Source organism: Protopterus annectens, chromosome 7.part0 (genome assembly GCF_019279795.1).
Source record: "Protopterus annectens isolate FY-2018-M chromosome 7.part0, PAN1.0, whole genome shotgun sequence".
NCBI lineage: Eukaryota > Metazoa > Chordata > Ceratodontiformes > Protopteridae > Protopterus > Protopterus annectens.
The window spans coordinates 906795341-906821281 of NC_056739.1; the positions used below are offsets into that span (position 1 = coordinate 906795341).

General features: G+C 41.2%; 1 protein-coding gene across 1 annotated transcript in view; it reads left to right on the top strand.

The window, feature by feature from the left end:
• CACNA1D (calcium voltage-gated channel subunit alpha1 D) overlaps positions 1-25941 on the top strand; it is a 5051180-nt gene that overhangs the window by 4008266 nt on the left and 1016973 nt on the right. Inside the window, exon 35 of the mRNA XM_044077483.1 lies at positions 2264-2391. Coding sequence (XP_043933418.1) covers positions 2264-2391 — 128 coding nt within the window. The remainder of the gene's footprint in view (positions 1-2263; positions 2392-25941) is intronic.

The following is a 25941-nucleotide window of genomic DNA, read 5'->3' on the forward strand; positions in this document are numbered from 1 at the left end:
TAGATTATTACACAGAACATGTTAATATGTCTATCAGGCTTGTAAGCAAACAGTTCACTTTCCACTGTTTTCTCCAAAACAAGTGAATAAATATCAAAAGATGTTCCACGTATTGCATGTTGTGTAGCAACATAGGTAGACATTTAAGGTGTACGTTTAAGACTGAGATGGCCCATGTGGCATGTGCTGTTGAGAGATGCAATTCATGACATATTTGCACTGCATTCTCTATTTTACTCCTGCTCCAGTTTAAATAGCAGCCAGCCTTGCTTGATGGATATGTCATACTCTGCATGACTCTCTTCTGTTACAACTATGTTGTTGCTGTGCAGAGGGTACTGGAAGCTTCAGTACTCATACTGTCATTGTGCATTGTGTGTTTGATGTCTGTGTGTATACATCCCAGTATGCTTTTGTTGTTTTATGTATATATGAGTGATTTCATTGTCATTGTATGTGTCTTTATTGAGGGGTGTAGGGGTGTGTGTGTTTGTGTGTGTGTGTGCATGTGTATAGTGTCTTGGGAGGGTTGTATGGTGTATGTATATGTGCATGTGTGTAATGTTTTGGGGAGGTATGAACATATATTGCTACTTTTGTACTGCCTCTACTGGTGCCTGTACTACTGATGGCTGCGAAGTAGCTTAATTTTGGTTTTTACTTCACAATTTACTCTCTGTTGATGGCTGTGATGCCCCATCTGCTTGTCTGTAAATGTATTTTTGTCCACTTAAATGTGGCTTACACAGCATTGGCACAATTGTGTCACGATAGCATACTTGTTCTGCAGCCCTACTGCGCACTTCCTTATGATTTGTATTTGTTTTTTTTTTTTTACAGGCCTTGTTTCTGCAAGATAACCCTTTGCTTTTTCATTTTTTTATTGTTATTAAAATGGAAAAACATACATTTTTGAGTAATTGCTTTAGGTTATTCTTATGTTTTAGTATTTACATTTCTTGCTTAATTTTAGTACTTTGGGTACATGGCTTGTACTAACTCTCCTGAGGTTCAGTCTCTCACAGTCAGTGGTGTCATTCTAACTAGAATCCTGTGTGATGCATACAGTTTGGTCAGTGGTGTTAAAAAGTCCATCTGTTCACCAAGCAAGGAGAGAAGAAGAAGGTAATAGGCTCAGAATTTGAGGTCTGGGAAAGAAACTGATAAAATATGAGAAGTTCTTCAGCTGCATTGTAATAGATGGGTGAGGTGGAGTCATCTGTTTTGTATCAGCTGGTTATTTCACAAAATCCCCAAACATGATGCGGAACTCATTATAACCCTTGCCAAAGCAATGAGATACCAGATGAGCTCTGCTCAATGTTTAGAATTCTGACTGTTTCTACTTGTGTGGAAGGTCTATGCATGACTTGCTAAGTCGATAGATAAATATGTATATAATGATTTTCAAAAGGTGTCATTTTCATCCTTCTGTTGGAATGCTCTTAATTAGGTCACTGGAAACACGTATTCAGCAGAAAGAGTTCTCCCTCCTCCAACTCTTAGGTAGATTTTATTTAATAAGGTAATTCAAACCCAAACCTTATAGTTAGTGTGAGATGTTCTAGGATCAGTATGTGTAATGTAGGTTCTGTAAATGGCAAGCAGTATTGTGCTTCATGTATTATTTGTTATTTTTTTCACTGTATCGTTTTTGCCTTTTTGTATGCTGACCATCAAACCTTTAAGGGGCTGTCATTCAGGCAACCATGAGGGTGCTTTCTTTTCCCTCCAGTATCCCAGCAATGCAAGCATTTTTTGCTTACTAGCTTAACCCCTCTTCCACATTTGTGATATGAGCACTCTCATCACTGTGAAGGCCGCCTGCACCCCTTCAGTCTGTGTATGTATACTGTCCCACATGAGTCAACAAAGGCTGTCATCACTGACTTGGGCAATTATACCGACATCCTCCCACTCTGGTCCCCCACTGCCTGATGAGCTTCCATTCTTCATTGGAGCCATATTAGTGGAACTGCAGCGCAAGTTGGGTGAGAATCATCTTTCCTGTCCCCTTTGATGAGCACACCCAACATCTCTGCCTGTACTGTCAAGTGCTCAAACCTGTAGTCAAACTCTGGTTGTTTTGCCTGTAGTCATGCCATTTATCCTTCTATGTTATTGACGCAGGAACACTGTTTACTGGAGATTTCACAGTGCGTTAATTTTTTGTTAGATTTTTCACTTAGAATTATCTGCTTATAGTGAACACTCAACTCAGAAAAAACACTTGATTAATGCAGAGATTTTTTTTTTTATATAGATTATTAATCTTTTTGTAGCTGTTATCATGGACAACTTTGATTATTTAACACGTGACTGGTCCATCTTGGGTCCACACCATTTGGATGAGTTCAAGAGAATATGGTCAGAATATGACCCAGAGGCTAGGTAAGATCTGTGTTCAAGTATTGTTTTACAATGTATTCTGAGTAAACAACTTACGGCACAGTATTGTTTTTGTTTCTTTTACTGATATGTGTCTTTCTGTATAGAATAATTTGACAAAGAGTCTTTTTTATTTTTATTTTATACATTTTGTGTTTTGATCATGATGGCAAAGCTCAAGTGACCAAACAAAGTGAGAGTAAACTCTGAACTTTCTTTTATTAGGTGTAAATTATTATGCAGTGATATTATGTTAAGAGGAAATTACTTGCCTTTTTTATATAATGTTATTGTATCAAGAAATTTCCTTTCTTTTCCATCTCAGCTCTCTGGCTTAAGTGACTGAGGAAGGGCTTACTCATATACTGCATATGCATATGTTATGGACATGCTGATGTACTTGCACAGCGCATCAGATAAAATACCATTAGTTTCACTGACTGGGATTCATACAGGCCACTAAAGTTAAGGGGCTTGCTGCTTGAAGTGGCCAGAAATTAATGATGATAATATAACAGGCAAGGGTTAGTGCCAGCATACCAAGCATAAAGCCACATAAAGCAGTTGGACAGCAGTAATGGATAAGGCAGTGCCACATCTGTCAACCTTAGACCACGGCACACAGCCACACATGGGACAGCATACCACAGCACAGTACTGTATAGTAACAGCAGTGTGGGTATGCACACCAAAGTACCCAATATGTTCACCATAAAAAATGGGAAGGAAAAAGAACAGATTGGAAAGTAGAATAGTGGAATTTAGCAAGCAGAAGGGAAAACACATGAATGAGCACTACACTGGTGGATTAGGGGGATAAATCCTGATTACAGCTCAGGCAACCTGAGTTCAATTAGCAGCTCAGGTGTTTGATGGCACAGCTGGGAGGATGAGCGTGCCCATACTGGGTGGCAGGGGAGTGGTTCCTGACACAGCTCATTGAGTCACTCTTTACCTAACCACTGCCAGAGGGCAAGGACAGAGTAGTAGGACAAGAACCAGTATGTGTGAGACCATCCAAGCTAGTAATCAGCATAATCATTCAGTATGTTAACATGGGGACCTACATCCCCACCCAGGAGGAATGTTTTAGGCTTTAAAGTTAAAGATGCTTTTGTTGCCAGAATGCAGACCATAGAATCAAACACCTCAGTGTTTGCCTGGATGATGGATCTTACCCTAGGAAATCTGATGAGATTCTCCTGACCCACAGAATGAATGGATACTAGTGCAGTAGGAGGAGGCTTGATGGTCAGAATGGCAGAAGGGGGTAAGGACATACAGAAAAAAACACAAAGTGAGCAGTAAGAAGCAACATTTAGAATGAAGAGTGGTATTTGTGCGTGTGTGTGTGTGTGTGTGTGTGTGTGTGTGTGTGTGTGTGTGTGTGTGTGTGATAGGTCCCAATTTCATAATGGAAAGAGAAATTTAGAAAGGAAAAGTAATAAGAGATGGATTTGAGCTAAATAAGGGGTGAAAAGTGGGTACTGGTTGCAGACAGACTGTCCAAAGATGGTCAAAAGATGGGTTAGCATGAATAGACACATACAGAAACTAGTGGTGATGGAAAAGGGTAGACAATGAATAAGGTATGGGTAGTGACACAGAAGGTGGATATAACAAATGGACAGGATAAGGTGGGCTGCTGACAAGTTTGGCTACCAAACTGGCCTCAAGGGCAACAGCCCAAAGTATCACCCGGCGTGGGTGACTGGTCATGGGTTGTTTGCTTCTCTAGTGGCCTGATGGTCAAGACCCACTGGCTGAGCAATTCCTCAAGCCACTCTGGAATGAATGTTGGTGATGTGGGTGGCCAGAACCAGTGCCCAGCACAACTCTGAGAAATTCCTCAAGCCACTCTGGAATGAATGTTGGTGATGTGGGTGGCCAGAACCAGTGCCCAGCACAACTCAGCAGCTGCCAGCCTCTGTACCTGTCACCATTTCACCACATGTGATACCCATTGTTTGATTTCAGAAGAGGAGTCTTCCTTCTCCCTAGAGGTGAAACAGGTGGCAATACTGAACCCTCATGTCCTCTCCATCAGAGGAGTCTTACCTGCTCATAGTCAAACAGAGAAGGAAGTGTTGACCCAGTAGCAGCTGCAACAGATGATGAAGATCAATGTGACTGAGGCTATGCCACCTCCTCTGCCACAACTGTATCTGCATATGGAAGACAAAATAGGAAGCAGAAGGTAAGATACACAAAGGACATGAACAGCATTGCAGTTGTACACAAGAGGACTGTATAGCACATAAACACTCTGGTCTCTGAATAAACACTCCTGCCTTTTGCATTAGCCATCCACATTCAACCAATACTCCTTAGCAGCTGTAAAAAAAGGAAGTATTGTTCAACATAGGGGGTCATCACATAACACAGTAGAATATAAATAGAATGGCCATGGCCATGTAGTATCAAGGAGCAGTGTAGAAGACCCTTGTGCTTGGAAGCACATCCCTAAATCATGTGCTATACAGCACAGTGCTGCACCATGTACACTCATTCACTGACTTTGTGTATAGATGTCACATGCTTCATGAATTAACATTATCTGCATGAATTGTACCACTAGGTGTGGATAGTATAGTGCACAGACTAAAGGGGGCTATCTGGCTTTATCACTATTCTTGCCTCACTAAGTGGTGTGTGTTAGCACAATATAAAGTACCATCACCATCTCATGTAGGACAGCTCTGAAACAGAGGAATGGAAAGTATAGGAACACCTGTAGAAGCGCTATGGATGAGGAGTATTGCAGAGAGAAGGAAGGAGACCTATGTTGGAAGTACAGCTGTTGCATGCCAGCAATGTCTGTGTTGCCTGTCAGAGGGAGGGCAAGTGTGTAATTTGTATAACTGACCCATATGTATGGGTGGAGCACATATGTTCAGTCCATCACAGATATGGTAGCCACAGGGGTGGTAACATCGCACACAGTCATGTGAATGTTTTTAGGTGCTGAAGCACCCAAATGCCAACATAGCTCACATGCAGAATCACCATGCAGGCACATAGTGTAGTAGTATATACCTGTGTGGGAGGATTCATTGACCATAGGATATTGCATTAGATACAGTGGCATATATATGGTGGGGGACTGATTTGGCCATCCATACTTGTATGTTACAGTACTGTAAATGTGGGGGCCAAGTGTGGCAATGCAGACAGTACCCAGATAGATAGACGAGGAGAAAGCCATGGTCAGTAATACATATGTAGGGTAGCTGACCTCATACATCCACTAAATGACATGTTTTGTCTGCAGGTATACAGGTACAGATGAGGCAACCTAGGAGTGGCAGCTCCTGCACAAGTTCACAGATCACCCCCTGGAGACATTCAAAAAACAGGAAAATAATGTGCTACTGAAGACCTTGTACATGCATGGCATGCTACTGCAAGCCAAATGTTGTGATGACCAGTACATTAGGGACCAGATCTGACAGGGCATTGTGTGGGAAGTGAGTAGCATAGGTCCTTACAACAGGTACAAAGGAGGGCTACAGATAATGCTTTCTTCTGCAAAGTAGATGGCTCAAGATGTTGCAGTGGAAGGGACAACCACAGTGGGTGGACTGCCAGCCCTGAAAAGGGTGATTGAATTTGAGAGATGTTTTTCATAAGATCAGTGTTGCAGTAGCCTAAGCTATATGGGATGTCCTTTCAAGAAACAGGCTAGCTTCCAATGCTTTAGGTCACAAACAATCAGTGCACCCAAGGCACTATACAGCTTGAGGACAGCCAAATAAAGTAGTAGCTAGGGTGCCAAAACTTCAGAAATGTCTTGCTACTGAAATGTGCTCTTCTCTGCTGGTTTTGGGTGATTGACAGTTGGCTAGCACTTTAACAAGGCTGGACTCATTGGGAATTACCTTTCTTGTTATTATTTTTTGAAGAGAAAATAATTTGCTTTCTATCAGAAAACTGGATTTCAGGCTAGATCTAATATGTTTAGTGGTTGTCACTATAAGTTTTAGCTCAGAATCTGATATGTTTAGTGGTTCTCACTATAACTTTTAGCTCAGAATCTTTCTTTGTTGCTTACTGCTTTTTTGAGGAAAAGCCTTAAAAATATCTATTTTTTAAGAAAATGTTTCGCATTTCTATCAAATATTAGGGCTAGGAGTGAGGACTATTTTTTTTTTTGAGGTCTTTCATTAAAAACATTTATATCAAAACTCATTATCTGATGTTGTCAGTCTTCATTTATCTTTGACCTCTGGGACTCTATTCCGATCCTCAGAAGTGGCAAGGCTGTTACACAGCTTGCGTGAGCCAAAAACTCTCGAGCTAAGTCTCTGCCCACAACACCCCTTTCCAGATTACCTCAGATCTTGTTTGCCACTCTTGTCGCAAGATGCATCAGCCAGATTCTCTTGCAAGCTAAGTGAAATTTTCATAGTTTTTCATAGTTTTTCTTGATTTTTCTTGTTTAATCTTTATATATATATATATATATATATATAAAATATGTGTATATATATATATATGTGTATATCTATATCTATATATATATATATATATATATATATATATATATATAAAATATGTGTATATATATATATATATATATATATATATATATATATATAAAATACATATATTTTCTTTACCCGTACTTCTTCTTCCCACCTTGTTTTTCCTTCTAGTTTTATCTCACCTTTCTTTGTCAAGTGAGTGTGCCCTTTTACTATACGCTATTCTTTCCCTACCATCGTTGGTAGTGCCTTTATCTTTCTACCTACTTAGGTAATTTTGGTCTACCATTGTTGGTAGTTTTCTTTTCCTTAGAATCCCCCCAGGCTTCTCTCTCTCTTCCTCCAGGAGTCTGACTGAGGTCTACAGATGGGGCTGTCTCTCCCAGGACTCTGCCAAATCTTCCTTCTTTAACCCCCTCTGAGGGCTTAGGGCTTATGACTCTGATCCCCCTGGTTCCGCAGTTGTTGCAAGAAAGATTTATCCTAGTGGATGGAATCCAAGAATATTCTCTTCAGCCTTCCCTTCATTCAACCTCAGCCCAAGGCCGTAGTGACCACGGACACCTCCCAGATGACGAGGGGGGCATTATCTGGGCAGAACAGTCCAAGGCACTTGGTCCCCAATGGAGGCCCATATGCATATCAGTGTTCTGGAACTGAGGGCAGTGCTCTTAGTGTTGCAAGCCTTCCAGGCTGTCCTCCCTCTAGGAACAATTGGAGTTCAGTCAGATAATGTATCAGTAGGCTGATATATCAACAAACAGGGCAGAACCAGGTCTTACCCCGTGTTAAGAAGCTCTCAAAGTGTAGCAGTGGGCAATATTCTCCAACCACTTTTTGACAGCAATGCACATCGTGTAGAGCTTGAACGTGATAGTGGACAAACTGAGCAGATGCAGCCTCTTGCCTCACAAATGGCCTCTCAATCCCAGAGTGGCGAAGGAGATTTTCCATCACTGGGGCCATCCTTGCTGCAACCAGTTTGCTTCTTCACTGAACAACAAGTGCAGCAGCTACTTTGCCCTTATCTCCCCCAAGGGAGGAGTCCCTGAGAGAGGCTCTCCTTCATGATTGGCCCTTGGGACTGCTGTATCACCTAATTCGCAGTCCTTGGACTCTGGACCCAGTTCCAGCTCTTCTGTCTCAACCACAAATACTGGTGTATCTCAGTCTTCAGAACCTCAAGCTTACACCTTGATTCCTCCAATTCAATTAATTTCCAGGTGGAAAAAAATTATCTTTTCCAGTCCAAAATATTTTATTGGCTTCTCATAAGCTTTACACCAGGAAGCTTTACCATAGCAAGTGGAAAAGATTTTCTATTTGGTCACGCAATAATGATCTCCACACCAGTTGAAAAAATATTTGAATTTTTAGCTACATGTTTTGAACAAGGAGCCTTTGCTTCCACTGTTAAAGTCCAACTAGCTGCTATTTCCAATTTCCGCAGTGGCTTTGTAGGTCATCCTCTAATTTCCCATAGATTGTGTAAAGTGTTTATGAAAGGAACTTTGCAGTTGAAACCACCTTATAAGGATCCTCTACCTCCTAGGGATCTGACTATGGTTCTCCAATCTTTGGTCCTTTCCCCCTTTGAACCGGCGGCTACCTGTCACTTAAAGTTTCTTTCTTGGAAGACCATTTTTCTGATAGCCATTACCTCCGCCATAAGAATTTCCAAAATACAAGCACTTTCTTTAAAAAACCCATATTTGATTTTTCATAAAGATAGGGTTTCACTAAGAACCAACCCATCCTTTCTACCTAAGGTGGTCTTAGAAACTAATATTAATCAGTCCATTGGCTTATCTATTTTCTTTCCAAATTTCTCTAACAAAGGTGAATATTGCTTACATTTGCTGGATGTTCGCAGACAATTATGAGTCTACTTTAGCAGAACTAAAGAATGTGGAAAATCAGACCAATTATTTATCTCTTTTTGTGGTCCATCTGTGGGGAATTCCATTTCAAATGTCACCTTGTGAAGGTGGTTAAGAGATTGTATTTATTTCATTTACAATAAAAAGAATCTTCAGTTACCAGTGCCAATCATAGTGTGTTCTACAAGGGCAATAGCCATGTCCGTTGTTTTCCATTCCACAGCTTCTATGGATAAAGTATGTGTAGCAGCAGCCTGCGCTACTTCATGTACTTTTATCATTCATTACAAATGGGATCTGATCTCCAGGGACGAGCATCTTTTGGCTATATGGTTCTCAGAAATATCCTTCCTTAAGACCACCCGGGATCTAAAGTAGCTGGGGACTCTGTCCGAAAGGTCAAGGATAAATGAAGATTGACAACATCAAATAAAGAAGTTACATACTTACCATAATGTTCCATCTGTGTTGTCAATCTTCATTGATCACTGACTCCCTTCCCTCCTGTCCTCCTCCTTCAGACTCCTTGGAGGATCGTTCGCTTATCCTGGTAACCTTATCAGCTTTTACCTTGGACATAGCCTCTTCTTTTCCACATGTATATTTCATTCAGTCTGTCTGTGTAGCTGAAAACTCAAGCTGAGGTAATCTGGAGAGGGGTATTGTGGGCAAAGACTTAGCTTAAGAGTTTTTGCCTCGCATGAGCTGAGTAACGGCTGAGCTGGTTCTGAGGATCGGAAACGATTCCCCAAGGTCAATGATAAATGAAGATCGACAACACAGATGAAATGTTATGGTAAGTACATAACTTCTTTATCGTGTCATGATGTTTCACTGACTCTTCTTAGCTCTGCTAACTGTTTAACAAACACCGTTTTTGACAGACAGATGATTCTGGGTCCCACTGGGGATTCCTTTCGTATACAACAGTTTTTGTGAGGGGAAAGTATTATGGTTTTGTCAAAATATGTTATTAGGGGCTGGGACTTGTGCGTATAGTGGTTCTCACCAAGGATTTTTAGCTTGAAACTTCACTTCTTTGTCAGAAGGTAAGACTGACTCTGCCACGCTATATTATCCAGTTGTCAGAATCGTTTTGAGGTCGACATACATTCCTGGTTCCATGTGGGGATTCCCTTCTTAATTTTCTCTTTTTCAGGTTTTCTTTTAGCCCAATAGGTTGATATTGTTTGGGACACTGCATTTGGTGGTTGTCACTAACTGTTTTTGCTTCTAAATTTAAAAATTTCTTGTCAGACCTCCTTTGTGGTGGACAGATATCCTGATTCTTGGTGGGGATTCCCTTGTTAGTTATTACTTTTTTGTAGAAAAAAAGTTCAATTTCTATTTCAAACTGGTTTCTAGGGACTGAAGCCAGTATGTTGGTGACTGCCACTGTAAAATTTTACCTCAAAGATTAACCTTTCAATCAGGAGGTAAGTCCAGCTCTTCAAGACTCTGCTACCTGCTTGTCAGACACTTTTTGCAGCTATGACATGACCTTGGGACAGGTAATTTAATTGTTCCTTCCATGAGCAGCAAATAGAAAAAAAAGTTTTTGGACCAGTCATTATTTCTCCTGCTATGTCTGGTGTGTGCTTCTTGGGAATCCACTAAGGACCATACCTCTCAACTGTAGAGATTTTCTCAGAATGTCCAGATTTTTGCCTCAGATGTTTGGACTGTCCCTCATAAAATCTGTCATTTGGCAAATTATGGAGCACTGAAATCATTAAATAATGACATATATTTGTGTTTCAGACTTCATTTCCTTCATAAAATGCATGCTAACACAAATCCTGTTTATTCTAGCAGTTTTCTAAGTTTATAAAAGCAATATTTAAAATCTGTCCCTATTTTTGGGCCTTTGTCCCCCCATTATTTTAGTCTTTGTCCAGATTTCTTGTGTTAAGAGGTTGCGAGGTATGCTAAGGATCAAGGTACACATACAGCCTCTGTGGATGATCAGCTGCCCTGTCCAGATAGAGGACAACCACTTTTGCCAGCATTATGAAAGGGACCAGTAAAATTCTGTTAGCGCATGCACTCTGAGGAGCTTCTTACTTGGGAAGGGAACACCCTTCAAACCACTCTCTCTTTTTTTGGAGGAGTGGGTCTTAAAAGTAAGTAAGTAAATAAATAAATCACATTTAAAAAAAAATCTTTCTCTTAAATTGGATAAAGGAAATTTGGATGGGCTATACAAAAGTGATTAAGGCATTCAGGTTGTAAATGGGAGCAACAAGTAATAAAGTAATACCAGAGTTCCATCTAAGATTATTTTAGTTTGCCAGTGGTGTTTTTTTTTTTTTTGTTTTTTTTTTCTCTGCAGCTATTTCTTCTGTGTGGCAAGCCTTTGAGGATGCCTTATGAGCATCTTTCATTTTATCTGACAGTCAGCCATCTATACCAAGCACCAAGAAAACCTTTGTATATAAGAATTCCAGACCTACAATTTCCTTTTTCTGATGTCTTTTTTTTTTTGTCAATATGAGAGAAATTAATTTATGTCCTTCCCTACTTCAGAGACTAAGGCATCCCTGAATTTCATATTTTCTGTGGGTGAGAGACAGGATGTGGCTGTTGTTATTTCTAGAACAGTTATCATGATGAAAACAGATGCCTAGCTACATTCTCAGAAATTCCCAAAGGTTGTCAAAGCTGTGATTCTGTAGGCATCTGTAGGTAAAGGAGCAATATTTGGTCTTTCACCTACGGAGGTCCTTAAAAGGAATGATAAAAAGATAAAGTTATTTCAAGTGGGGTTATCCACCTTTTCTACCCTCTTTGCACAATATGTTAAAATTTTGTCTGCAAGTCAGAATTGGAACAGGCATCCTCAGCAACAAAGAATAATATGGCAGTGAGTTTCAGTAAGAAATTAAAGTCCTCCTAATAACTGGGATGTTTTCCCAATCCCACCCTGGAATTACTATAACATATCCCAAATATAGGCCTCATTTATCCTTTTTGACACCAGTTGTCTTCAGTCGCTTGGAGACTGAGCTTCATTTCATCAGATTCATCTTTGTCTATCCTTTCTAACCATCCTGTTCTCTCCCATATTTGGTCTAAGTATTATCAAGGGGTTTCCTCTGTCCTAAGAAGGAAAATAATTTATTCAAGAATATTTCTGATGCCAAGATCCTGTAGAGGTATTAGGGAAATGTTATGAAAATTTGCATAAAGCAGAGAAGTGGGGAAATCAAGAAAAACACAAATTGAAATATTTATGAAAGACTTAAGTATTCCAAAGTTAGAGGTGCATAAGGCCTGACAAGTGACAGTTAAGACAGGAGGAGATAAGGTTAAAATTGTGATATATAACCAGTCGACAGGAAACTCTCCAGGAACAGATTGAAAGCTAGGAGGGAAGAAAGTGATAAAGATTTGGAAGGTTTTGTTTAACAGTAAGTTAAAAGAAGAGGAGGCACCAACATCCTGGAAAAATGCTGTGGTGGCTGTAATACCTAAAGACAGCAAAGACCCATCTGATTCAGCTTCATATAGCCCCTAAAAGAATGGCAAAGATGATGACACAATTGATAGCTATGGACAGTGTGGTTTTGTGGAGGTAAGGCAAACACTTGACAACGTTAATAGAACAATAAGAAAATACTGCTGTTATTGGTGGGTCTTGATGCAGGAAAAATATTTGACAGTGTAAGCTAAGATTTTATGTGTAGAGCAATGGATGCATTTGCATTTTCTGATGCAATAATAAGGTTAATTAGAAGGATATGTGAGGGATTGGAAGAAAAAGTCAACGTAGGAGGGCTCCCATCTGATAAGTTATGTCTGAAAAGAGGAACCAGGCAGGGGTGTCATGTTTCCCTTTTGTTATCTGCATTATATTTAGAACTATTGACAAAGATAATAAGAGACTCAGAAATTCAAGGATGTAGTTGATATGGTGTTCAAGAAAAGTTGGCTTTATTTGCAGATATTATTTTATACCTGAGGGAACCAGAAAAGGACATTTTAATATTATTGAATATTCTGAGACAGTTCCGGGTTTTTCCAGGATATAAAATTAAAAGATAAAACAAAGTCTATAGGTATAAACTATGTACTCAAACATGAATTGGTCCAGCAATACCCATATTTATGTGGATATGATAAAACAAAGTATTTAGGAGTATGTATTAAAAAGGATTCTGTTACGGCAGCTAAGGATATGTGGGAAGAGACTAAAAGAAGTATAAATAGATGGTGATGAAGCTGGGGGATAATTCAAGGAATAAGGAATAATGGGATTTTGGATGCAGATCCTAAAGGAGAATAACAACAGCCATACAGAATATTATATTCATAAAATAGCAGAAAGTATACTAAGAACTAAGCCAACACAGGAATGGAGAAAGGAGATTCTGCTAATAGGTATGACTGCAATTAGGGGTGCAGGGAATAGACAAGATGGGGCTAGAATTTACTGGAGGAAGATAACAAAGCAACCAAAGTATTGGGAGCAAATAATTAGAGAAGGAAAGATAATATAAAGGGGAGAGGACAAAAAGACATTGGGATTGCAGACTAGTTATTGCCTTCTGTGACAAAGACAAAAAGAAAGGAGAAGAACTACAGTGGTTGAGTTTTTAGTTGATTCTAGAACAGAAGCTGCTGTTAAAAATGGTAATTAGTAGGGCATATAAAATATTGTATGATAACTATAGGAATCAATCGAAGAGGTCAGAAAAGATTGGGAAGAGAGACTGGATATGCATTTCTCAAAGAAAAAAATGAGAGGACATATATATGTCTCCCAAATGTGCAACAAAGTGTAGAAGGTTTAGGATTTTTGCCTAGAAGTGTTTGCTTATATACTTTTATATCCAAAGCAGATTCCAAAGAATTTTTCCTCGGGTAGATGGTAAATGTTAGAGGTATGACTGGGAAGAAAGATGTAACTGGGAACATAAGTTTTGGGAGTGTAATGAGTTGGTGGGCATTAAAAATTACCTACAGAGTACTTTATCAGGAATACCGGGCAAGCAAATGAGTGTAACTAAGGAATTCATTGTTTTTTGAGCTGGGATACAGGGTTTGAATTGTATAGTCATAGTAAGGCATTGTTAAGTTTAATTCTAGTGGCTGGCAAAAAAGTAATTACTAAAAAATGAAAATCAAAATCTAAATCAGATATACTTAAAGTGAATATTTTAACAGTGATAAGAGAACAGGAAGTGGGAGCTTTAGAAAAGGGTAGGAGTAAATTCTATTGTGGGAACAATGCATGCAGAAAATGTTTTGGAGGAGGAATGAGGTTTAAGAGATGGCAGGAATTAAAAAATGTGGGTCTATATTAGAACATTGAATGTTCTAAATATTGAACACTCTAAAGAGCGAAAATGCAGGACCTCAAAATCATTATTGTGGGGGGCTGTGCCCCACCCCCACTAAATATATATTCCAACTCCGAGATCACACTACAGTGAGGAAAGGGCAAATATTCCCATCTTCACTGTACTGCGATCTCGAAAAAAGCACTTAGAGGTCCTGCATTTTCGCTGTTTAGAGTGTTCGATATTTAGAACATGTTCTAATGTAGACCCAAAAAATGTATATGCTGTTGCTTAACTTATAATATATATAACAATATATGTGATGTATGATGTTTGCAAATGTGAACTTGTTAATATGGTCTGATTACTTTTATGTAAATGTAAGTTTGTCTGTGTCACAAGTGATAATTCAGTAAAGGTGTTAAAAAAATATTTTTAGTGTCAAAGAAAGTAGGAACTTGGACACCTTGCCTATACCTTTCTTTTTGATTAAAAGACTGCAAATACATGTTTGTGTTTGATTCATTTTTTCAGTCCCTGCTTTGTCCTTTTAGGCTTCAGCATCTCTATAGCAATTTACAAGTGTTTGGCTGTTATATTTGCCATTCTAGATTGCAGAAAATTTATATTTTTCTCTATTCTCAGATGACTAATTTATTTTCAAAGACAGTTGTACAGGCTGTTAAAAATGTCTTAGGATTTTTACTGCAAATATCACAGTTTTACTTTTTCATGATGTCTGTGGCCAGGCTTCACTTGAGGTAAATTCAGTAGTTCACCAATCCCTTTTGGATCCTTCATTTGACCTTGCATGAGAAGATGTGTGCTGGGTGGTGAAAAGTCCACGACCTGTGAAACAAGTAAGACAAATAGAAATTACATAAATGTTAAAAGAAAATATACACACACACACACACACACACACACACACACACACACACACACACACACACACACACACACACACACACAAAAAAAAAAGGTATGACTGTCATAAAAGCATTCTACTTTCTTAACCATTTTGGACTGTTGGTCCTCAACTGGTAAGCAAAGAGCGTACAATACATTAACAAAGAGGAAGGAACTACATCCTGCACTCTCTGCAGAATACCTGTGTTATAGGTTCTGTGTCTCAGTCTGTTCCCCCAAACTGCCTGCATTCAGTCAGAGCTTAGTAGTAATGCAAACAAACTAAACAGGACCAGGACAGAACCTCATCCACTGAAGGTGTATCTAGAACTCCTCAAGTAGATTTAGTTAGCTCCAGTGACAAGGCACAGTTAAAGAATGTATCTGTAGGCCTCATTTGTAAACAGGCCTGGATGATAGATGTCTTTTTATTCCCTAGAGTGGGAGGGAATGTTCCTGTACACTTCTCTCTGATAACCAGAGATCTGTTGTTGTCAATCTTCATTCATTCTTGATGAATGGGACTCGGCTTGGCTGTTATAAAAAACTCTTGAGCTAAGACTGTATCCACAATGCCCTTTCCTCCATTATCCCAGGTCACGTTTGCCACTCTGATAGCAAGATGCATCAGCTGATACTCTCAGCTATGTTCAAAATTCATTAATCTTCTCTTAAAATCTTTCTTTTTTTCCTTGTAAACCTTTAGCCATTATTTTTCTCTCGTTCATATTTCGAGGGATTCTGCTTCTCTGCCCATACACCTTTACATTATCCTCATTACCACTGTTGGTAACCTCCCCCTCTCCCTCTTTACCTTTTAGGTAACCTTTTATATTACCATTGCTGGTATTCCTTTTCTCTTTTTTCTACCAATCTTGGTATTTCTCTCTACCATCGTTGGTAGAATTCCAGCTATATATAGTGAGTGTGGTTGTGTGTGTGTGTGTGTGTGTGTGTGTGTCTGTCAACATTTAGTGACTTTACCGTTATTCTCAAAAAGCGGAAAAACTGAAGGGCACTTCAGGTTTCAAGCAGTGCCAAGAATGTGGGCGAAAGATACCTAATTCAGATGGGCATCTTTCATGTGTATACTGTTTGGGTGCATCCCATTTGGATATTGACTGTTCTATCTACAAGGCTTTTAGTATCACAACCTTAGTAGAGAGACAAAACAAATTGAACTTAAAAGGAATGTTAAAATCTTCTTTTGATGATGCTTTGTCTAAGGGTCCTACCACCTCTAAATCTGTCCATGCCAAAAAGAGAAGTAATTTGATACTGAGTTCTCCTATGGCAATGGAGACTAAGAAATACAAATCTTTGATGCCATCAATCTCCTCAGAACTGAAGACTGAGGTTCCAGAACTGATGGAATGAGAATCTTCGGCACGGGTTACTGCTAATGTCATGGCACCAAAAGCTTTGGCGCCGACGTCAGCACCAGTTTCTTTAATTTCCCAGTTGGTACCATCTTCACCATCTGCACCATTGCAGACTGAACCTACCCCTTTGGTACCGAAATCTGAACCATTACATGTTTGGATTATGTACCCTAGGTGGGTATGACCCTAGCCGTGAGCAGCATCCTACCATCACCCAGAATGATACCACAGTACAAGCAGAAAATGATTGATTTCAACAACTGGCTAAGTTTATGGTGTCATTCTAAGGAGATCCAGTATCTGTCTGCCTGGGATGACATGATTGAAAGATCTCAGTGCTTTGCCAGAGATGGCCTGCCTCTGTCACCCCTGAGCTTCCAGATACTGGCCAAGGCTGTTGCTACCCCTATAGTGCCTTTTTTAGGCAGTGTTCCAAAGACCAAATTACCACCGTAACAGCTTCAAACAAATGCAATCTGAGAGTCATGCTGTTCAGTGCTAGAAGTCTAAATCTCAAAATGCACTCATTCAAACCACTCCTTTAAATGGAGAACATCGACATTTGTGCTGTAACAGAGACCTGATTCAAGGCAACAGAAAGCACCCCTGCACTACCAGGCTATAACTCATTCCACACCTTTCGGCCACAGAACTTGGACTGAAGCTCCAAAGGCGGTGATGTTTCTATGTTCATAAAGCATGCACACACCTCCAGACTGGTAGCCCAACATAACACATCAGAGATACTTCAGGTGCAGCTAACATTGGGTAAGACAGTGATTCAGGTTATAGCCTGCTATAGGTCCCCAACCATGCCCCAAGACTCACCCTCCATGTTCCTAAGCACCCTGGAAAATATTAGGGTCCAACCTAACACTCTCATACTGGGTGACTTCAACTACTCCACCATTAACTGGGTAAACTATTCATGTACCAATACATTTGCCCAACTTTTCCTGGAATTCATGAATTCCAATGCCCTGGACCAGCTTCTCCATACCCCCACTAGTGGTAGCAACATCCTTGACCTGGTCATTACTAACATGGGCGACTGTTGATGTACACCATTAGTCAACTCCTCCCTAGTTAGGTCCGACCACAAACTAATCACCTTGGAAATCCACATCCCTACCACCTCATGCCCATGCTATGGAATAGACTTCCCATACATGTCAAACAGAGCACCTCACTGGGCCTCTTCAAGAGAAATCTTGATGAGTGGATGGAAAATAAAAACTTCACCCCAGGGATCATTCCAGTGGCTGTACTCGACAGAGGCACTGGGAACTAAGGTCGGGTGGCACGATACCAGGATAATCCTATGGGCTAGGCTTGTAAAGGCTCCAGGGCCATTAGCCTAGTACACACCTATGAACCTATGTTCCCAGGACAAAATATTCCCCTTCCATAGACTCCTTCATAGGTCAACTTCCCAGTCCTTTTTTGGAAAGGCCAGAATCTCTGTCAGGGATGTCTGTTTGATCTTCCAGGAGTCTTTCTGAGGTAGACATTGTGAAAATGGTGAGTCAGCATTTGGCAGCCAGGGGTCTCCCTGCCCCTTTTCAGACCTCTCTCCCCTCTAGAGTTGTTTTTTTTTTCTCCAGTGACTCCTCCGGATTTTCTTCTCTGACCTCCTTGGGAGGCTTAGAGCACACCATTTTGATTTCCCCGGTTCCAGCTGTCCTGATGCCAACAGGCACTCCTTCTTCAGCTCCAAGGAAGGCTCTGACATCTTCAGTTCTCTTGGAAGTGGTAGATTCTTGGGGCTATAGCTCGGCTGTCAGTTCTGAGGGTTTCAGATTGGCTCCTGTTTTTTTATTCTGAGCCATCCTTGGCTCTCAGAGCCCTGACAGCTGCGGGTTATTCCCCGGCTCCTCCTTTGGATGGCGGCCCTTTGGAATGGGGTTTGACCTCGGTTCCGAGGTTGTCTTTCTTGGTTCCAAGGTCCCATCTCTCTTTGGGGGGGCCTGCCTTCCAAGTCATGGAGAGGGAGTTAGCCTCTGTGGCTTCTTAGCTGGCCCCTTCTGTTTCAGAGTGCCATATGTCTTTGTCTTCTGGTCCAGAGCTGAGACCATCTTCCACGTCAGGGCAGCAAGCACCAAAGATGCAAGTTACCACTGCACAGGGCCCCTTTTTTCAGAGTCTTCCTCAAAGATTCCCACTGAAGAACCACCCTGAAAGAAGATGTGCAAGAGGAAGCACGTAGATTCCCTTGAAGAATCTGTCACAGAAGATACAGACTTCGATGAGGGGGAGAGTTCCCCTCGGTCACCCCCTGAAGATGTCTTCTTTCGAGACATCCTGGAGATCCTAAAACAGAGGTTCTTAGGTTCATAGATTAATACTAGGCTAACTGCCCTTCTGGGCTGTTTTTTTAAACCTAGCCAATTACCCCATGTGAGAATCAAACCCTGTACCTTGTGTCTGTAAGGTAAACACCTTAACCATTATGCCACCCTCCCACCCTATGTGATTGGAAGCCCAAAGACGCGTCCTCTGAGGAATCTGTGTACTTGCAAGCCTTTGGTGCTCACCCATCCACTTCCTCGGTGACTCCAACCACTGACGACCTCATTCAATTGATTGCACAGTGGGCATGGAAGGCACCTGATTCCATAGAGCCAATTTCCCAGAGACCAGATGAAATCTTATAAGCCCCTAAGATTGCCAGTACTGGGCAAAAGGCTTAGCAGTAGATGCCATAGTGGTGGCAGCAGCCACCAAGAAGGAACTCGACGATGAGAGTCCCACTGTCCTTCCATCCAACAGAGAGCTTAGGACGATGGACAGATTTGGAAAGCGGGTCTGTGCTTCATTAACCTTTACTCTCAGGTCCTTGAATTTCATGGCACATTTCACTAGATTCCAGATGGATCTGATTAAGGAGTCATAGGATACCCTCACTGGAGCTGTGTCTGACAAGGTGCGGGACAAAATTGCCTCTCAGCTAGCCACCCTGGAGTCAATATCGAACTCGTCTATGCGGCTCATAGCACATGCATCTGAGGGGATGACCAGAGCAGCAGTTTCAGGCATTGTTATAAGGCATCACTCCTTGATGCCTTTGTGTAAATTCATGGAGTCTTTCAAGTCTTCCTTTGTCAATGCTTCTTTTGACAGATCATCCTTGTTTAGCCTAAAATTCAAAGACACACTAGCCAGGTATGGAAAAGATGGAAAGACCATTTCTGCTGTGGGCATTTTGTTTTTCTACTCCTCAGCGATCCTGCTGCAGGAATCGGAGGAGTGGGAGGATGTGGTTCAAGAAGTCCCAAGGGCCTTTTCAGGACACACGTGGCGGAAGCTCCCCTCGGGGCAGAGGGGGGAACCCTAATGTCAATTCCATGGTAGAGGTGACCCATGAAATCAGTGCTCCAGAGACAACTTCACTGGACAACACTACTAGCACTCCTAAAAGGATGCCCAATTGCTTACCTCTGGAAGCAGTCAGGGGAAGATTTTCACTGCACCTGGCAGCCTGCCAATAATAACTTCAGTTTCTTGGGTGGAGAAAGTCATTACCAGAAGTTGTTATATCCCCTTTGTTCTTTTTCCAAGATCACAAAGAAGAGCTCCTGATGTACCACCCAGTCAGAGGGACTAAGCAGCCCTGGAAGTTCAAAAGCTGATAGAAAAAAAGAGTCATACAAGAAGTCCTACCAGACAAGATAGGATCCAGATTTCACTTAAGGTTCTTTTTATACCAAAAAAGACAGGGGACTGGAGAACAGTATTGGATCTCAGCCTTCTGAACAAGTTCATTCAGCAAACAAAATTCCGGATGGTCACGGGTCAGTCTATATTTCCCTTTCTAGACGAAAACAATTGGATATGCTCTGTAGACCTTCAAGACACATACCACCACATAAAAATGGACAGATGCTCCAGAATGTATGTATGCTTTCAGCTGGGAAACAGTCATTTCCAGTTCAGAGTGCTGCTGTTTGGTCTTACCACAGCCCCCCAGGGTGTTCAGCAAATGCATGGCGGCAGTCACAGCTCACTTGAGACTACACGGATTCCGGGTGTTTCTTTACTTAGATGACTGGCTCATCACTCCCCCCACCAGATGTCTACTGCTTCAAGCCACAGATTTCATCCTGCACCTTTTCAACTCTTTGGACATCACAGTCAACAGAGAAAAATCCCAAGTGACTCTGACACAAGACCTGGAGTTTATAGGAGTTTGCCTCAATACAGTCTCTTGTGTAGCTTCTCTCCCTCTTCACAGACTACAAAAGATAAGGTCTCAAGTGCGATCCATCATATCAAAAGACAAAGTCCCTGATCGTCTTGTCCATTCAAACTTTAGGGTCTGTGGCAGCAACCAGTATCCTAATACCCCTGGCAAGATTTCACATGAGGTTACTTCAGTGGGTCATAACTGCACAATGGTCCATCCTAACACATCTGATGACCTATCCCATTCTAATAACAAGTCACTGCAAGACGGATCTATCCTGTTGGATGCAGTCAGAAGAAATTCTTCTGGGCCATCCCTTTATCCTCTCTCAGACCAATGCCATAGTGATCACGGACTCCTTCCAGATTGGGTGGGGAGGCATTATCTGGGAAGGACAGTCCAAGGCACTTGGTCTCTGCACAAGGCCAATTTGCACATCAATGTCCTGGAATTGAGGGCAGTGCTCTTAGTGTTGCAAGCCTTTCAGTCTGCCCTCCCTCCAGGGACAGTTGCAATTCAATCCGAAACATGTCAGTGGTGTGGTACATCAACAAACAGGGTGGAATCAGATCTTACCCCCTGTGCCGGGAAGCTGTCAGGATATGACAATGGGCAATATCTTCCAACCGCTTTCTACTTGAAATGCATATCCTGGGGAGTTACAGTGTGATAGCCGACAAACTGAGCAGATGCATTCTCCTGCTTCATGAGTGGTCTCTCATCTCAAAATGGCGATGGAAATTTTTCATCGATGGGGCCAGTCTTGCCGCGACCTCTTCGTTTCAACAATGAACAACAAATGCAGCAGCTATTTTGCCCTAATCCCCCCTCAGGGGAAATCCTTGAGAGATGATCTCCTTCTCGACTGGCCCTTGGGACTTCTCTGAGCCTTCCACCTCTTTCCCTTCATTCCCCTTTTCTTGAAAAAGTCTGGTTTCCCTTTCTCTGGCCTAATGTGATTCACCGTCCATGGATTCTGGGCCCGGTTCCAGACTTGCTGTCTCAACCACAGGGACTGGTTCACCTCAACCTTCCCAGCCTCAAGCTGACAGCTTGGTTACCCCAGTTCCATCAGTTGCCAGGCAGAGTAACATAGCTTCTTCAGTACAAAAAATTCTTCTGGCCTCTCATTAACCATCTGCCAGGCAACTTTATCTTAGCAAATGCAAGAGATTTTCAATTTGGGCCGGTACAAATAATCTAGATGCTTTTTTGGCACCCGTTGAGAAAGTTTTGAATTTTTAGCTACCCTTTTTCATCAGGGAGCTTCTGCTTCCACCATCAAATTCAGTTAGCGGCCATTCCTAATTTCCTCAATGGCTAGGATGATGATTCTTTAATTTCTCATTGGTTATGCAGAGTTTTTGTTAAAGGTGACTTACATATAAAGCCTGCATTCAAGGACCCTATAGGTCCATGGGATCTGACTTTGGTTTTACAGTCTTTGGTACTCCCGCCCTTTGAACCAGCAGCGACTTGCCATCTCAAATTTCTGTCATGGAAAACTCTTTTTCTAGTAGCTATTACCTATGCCAGGAGAGCTTCTGAGATTCAAGCATTATGTGTGAAACTCCCATATCTGTTTTTTCATAGGGATAGGGTTTCATTGAGAACCAACCCTTTCTTTCTTCCTAATATGATCTAAGAATCTAATATTAATCAAGCTATTGCTTTGCCTGTTTTCTTCCCCAATTTCTCCAGTAAAGGTGAATATTGTTTGCATTTACTGGATGTTCAAAGACAATTACATTTCTATCTTGACAGTACCAAAGAGTCTAGGAAATCTGACTAGTTACTTGTTTCCTTTTCAGGTCTAACTCTGGGAAGACCTGTCTCAAAAGTTGCACTATCAAGATGGCTAAGAGATTACCAGTTTACAATCATAATAACAAGTTACCTGCTCCTTTTAAAGCGCATTCTACCAGATCAGTAGCCACGTCAGCTGTTTTTCACTCTAGGGCGTCCGTGGATGAAGTATGTGCTGCCGCAACATGGGTTACTTCACATACCTTTATCACTCATTACAAACTGGATATTATTTCTAGGGGAAGAGCATGCTTTAGCTCTATGGTTCACAGGAGTATCCTTCCATAAGGCCACCCAGGACCTAAAGTAGCTAGGGACTCTGTCCCATTCATCAAGAATGAATGAAGATTGACAACATCAGATAAAGAAGTTATGTTCTTAACATGATGTTCCATCTGTGTTGTTGATCTTCATTCATTCTTGATATCCCACCCTCCTTCCCCTTCCTACAGATTTACTGAAGGATTGGACACTTGTTCTGGGAACCTGAAGGTTTCACCTTGGACATGGCTTCTACCTTTATGTATTTGTTCTTCTGCATTATTATTTGACTGCAAACTCGATCTAAGGTAATGGAGAGAAGGGCACTGTGGGTAGAGTCTTAGCTCGAGAGTTTTTTGGCTGGCGCAAGCTGTATAACAGCCGATCCAGTTCTGAGGATCAGAACTGAGTCCCATTCATCAAGAATGAGTGAAGATCGACAACACAGATGGAACGTTATGGTAAGAAGATAATTTCTTTTTTTTATAAATATACAAAAGAACTCCACAAAGAAAATTGTGGTGATTCCATTTTGGAGCAGGTAACAGTGGTTTTCTTTTCTTTTGAAATTTTCTAAGGCAATTTCCCCAAGTTTCCTCGCAGAATTGGTTCACTTACACAAGACAGGGGCTGTTTGATACACTCCAACTTTTTGCTTAAAGTGAGTACCTGGATGATAGAATTTTTTATACCTTTTTATGCACCTTTTTCTGAGGACATATAGTAGGTTTTAGATGACGCAAAGAAGTCTGCTACTAAAAAATCATATATGGATAAGTGGAAAATATTTCTAGTTGGTGCCATTCCAAGAATTGGGACCTCTTTGCAGCTTAGTCTCCTGGGTTCTGCAGTATTTGTGTGCGTTAGTATCCCCTGGGCTTTCTTACTCCATTAATTTTTATATCTAGGACATCTCTGGTTGTCTGCCCGGAGATTTCCTTTCCCTTTCTACCCTATCTCAACTGAAACAGTTTTTAAAATGGGCTTTACATAACGATCCACCTAGGTAATAGGTGTCTCCTTCTTGGGATCTTGATTTTTTACTGAGAAAATCTTGCGCTGTTTGTTTCTTGAAAAACTGGGGTGGTGTTTGCTCTGACTTCTGCAAAAAAGTATCTAAGTGACAGTCTCTTACTGTGAGTTATCCCCATCTCTTTTTTTTCACTAAGTTTTTATAATTTTTGAGAACAAACCCTTCAAGCCTGAGGTTTTTCAGAATTTACACTGAGCTATGTGATTTATTTTCATATTTTCTTTCCAGATCCAAAAAAATAAAATAAAATGAGAGAATAGAATTTTACACATTCTGTATGTCCTCAGCCAATTTCAGTACTAGAGAGACAGAATAAGATCCTTCAGGTTTGCTAATCAACTGTTACAGCCTATGAAGATAATTTTAAGGAACAACTGGTGTCACAGACATTTTTAGATGGTTGTCACATTCTATTGCTTTTTGTCATTCTCCTCATACCATGACAATTCCAGGCCTACTCTGTGAGGGTTCTGTCTACTTACTTTGGCCTCTTGGGAAGAATTGGACTCTAGAAATTACTAGAGGAAGCAACTTGGTTATCTGTCTATACCTTTACTAAGCACCACAAATTAGTTTCTTTCTCTAGGTCCATGGCAAATTTGCTAGGGCTATTCTCCAGAGGATTCCTGAGCTCTTCAGTTTTTCTCCTTTTTCCTTTTTGCTAAACTCTGGTGATTGTCCCATATAGTTTAGGCTACTGCAGCAGTGATTTTATGATGATCATTGTACTGCTGTGTAAGTAAACTTACTATAACAGTACATGTTTGAATAGGTCATCATTGCAGTAGCCACACCCTCCTCCCTCCCTCCATCTCCTTTCTTTTGATTTTTTTGCTTTTTGCCAAGATGTTGATATATGTGTTATCCCTTTCTCATTGTACATGTCTAACTTTCAGGCCTCTAGCTTCCCTGTATGGAGGCAAGCTGTGACATTTTGGTGCCCTAGACACTATTTCACATGGTTCTTTTCAAGCTGTGCAGTGGCTAGGGCATGTGGAAAGTATCATAACAGTTTGGATGTTGGCCAGCTGGTGCAGTTATTGTCAGGATGCCCTATATAGCTTAGGCTACTGCAACAGCGATCTATTCAAACATCTACTGTTATGGTAAGTTTATTTACACAGCTGTAATTTGTGTGGCACTTGCCAGCCAGATGGACTAGCCACTCTTACCAAGTGGTGGCTTGGATGTATGTGCAGGCCTGGCACCCACTGCCTTTGTATCTGTAAGCGATGCTGCAGGTTACTATTGACCATACTTTTATACTGTAACACATATGTGTGCATACAGTGAAGAGGATGTGACTGTTGGTGACCTGCATCTCTGTCCTTCAGGAACCTCTGGACTGTAAGTCTAGCATTCAGCCCAACAAAATATATGTTGCAGAGTATTTTTAAAATAATTCACAACATGTTTCCTAGTTTTCATGCCACAGGTAAGAAGGACATCCATAAGGTTGTGGGCTCACAGTAGCGGGTGTATGTTTCATGCATTCAGAGTGTCCAGAACAGTGGGTCAGCAGAGAGCTGACACTAATAGGCCTGCTGTGGCTGATGATGATTTGCTGATAAATTGGCACTCTCAGCAACATTCAGGGGAGAGGGAGCACCCAAGTCCTTTGGAACAATGCACCTGCAGAGATCATAGCTGAGTATATAACCTCATCAGTGCCTGTCCTACCACCTGTAGGCAAAGAGTCCCACACAGGCATCCCCACTAGATGCAGCACCTAGTGTTGCACTACCTCTTATAGGGAAATACGCACCATTGATGAGAAACACAATGGGCTTCTGACACCAAAATGACTGCTGTATTGTCCTGGTATGTCTAAAACTGTGAACTATCTGCTGCTGCTTTGCTGAAGGTGTGATGTATTACACCCATTGCTGCCATGGCTGTCGCTTCACAACTCCATCATCTCTCCCTGTATCTCCCTTGTCCCTGCTATTGTTGCTGCTGCTGCTGCTGCATTAATTACAGACTGTTCCAGCACAGTCCTGGTGGCTTTCACCTATTTACTCAGACCATGCTGCATGGCATAGCTCACACACTACAGATGTTTTGCTGCATATGTCCAGGCTACATTGTTAGTACCCCACCACAGGTATTTAGACAATAGACTGTACCCTTCAGTAATCTGAAGACTCTTTCAATAGTGTTCCTTGTTTTGACTTGGGTCATGTTGTATACCGTTGTCTGTGACTCAAGAGCATATTCATCATCACCCTACATCACATAAAACACTCCTTTATATATGGCTTGCACCTAGCATGAATGCTAGATATATTTATTTATTGTTTGTTTGTTAAGTGACTGGGCTGGTGCAAGACCAA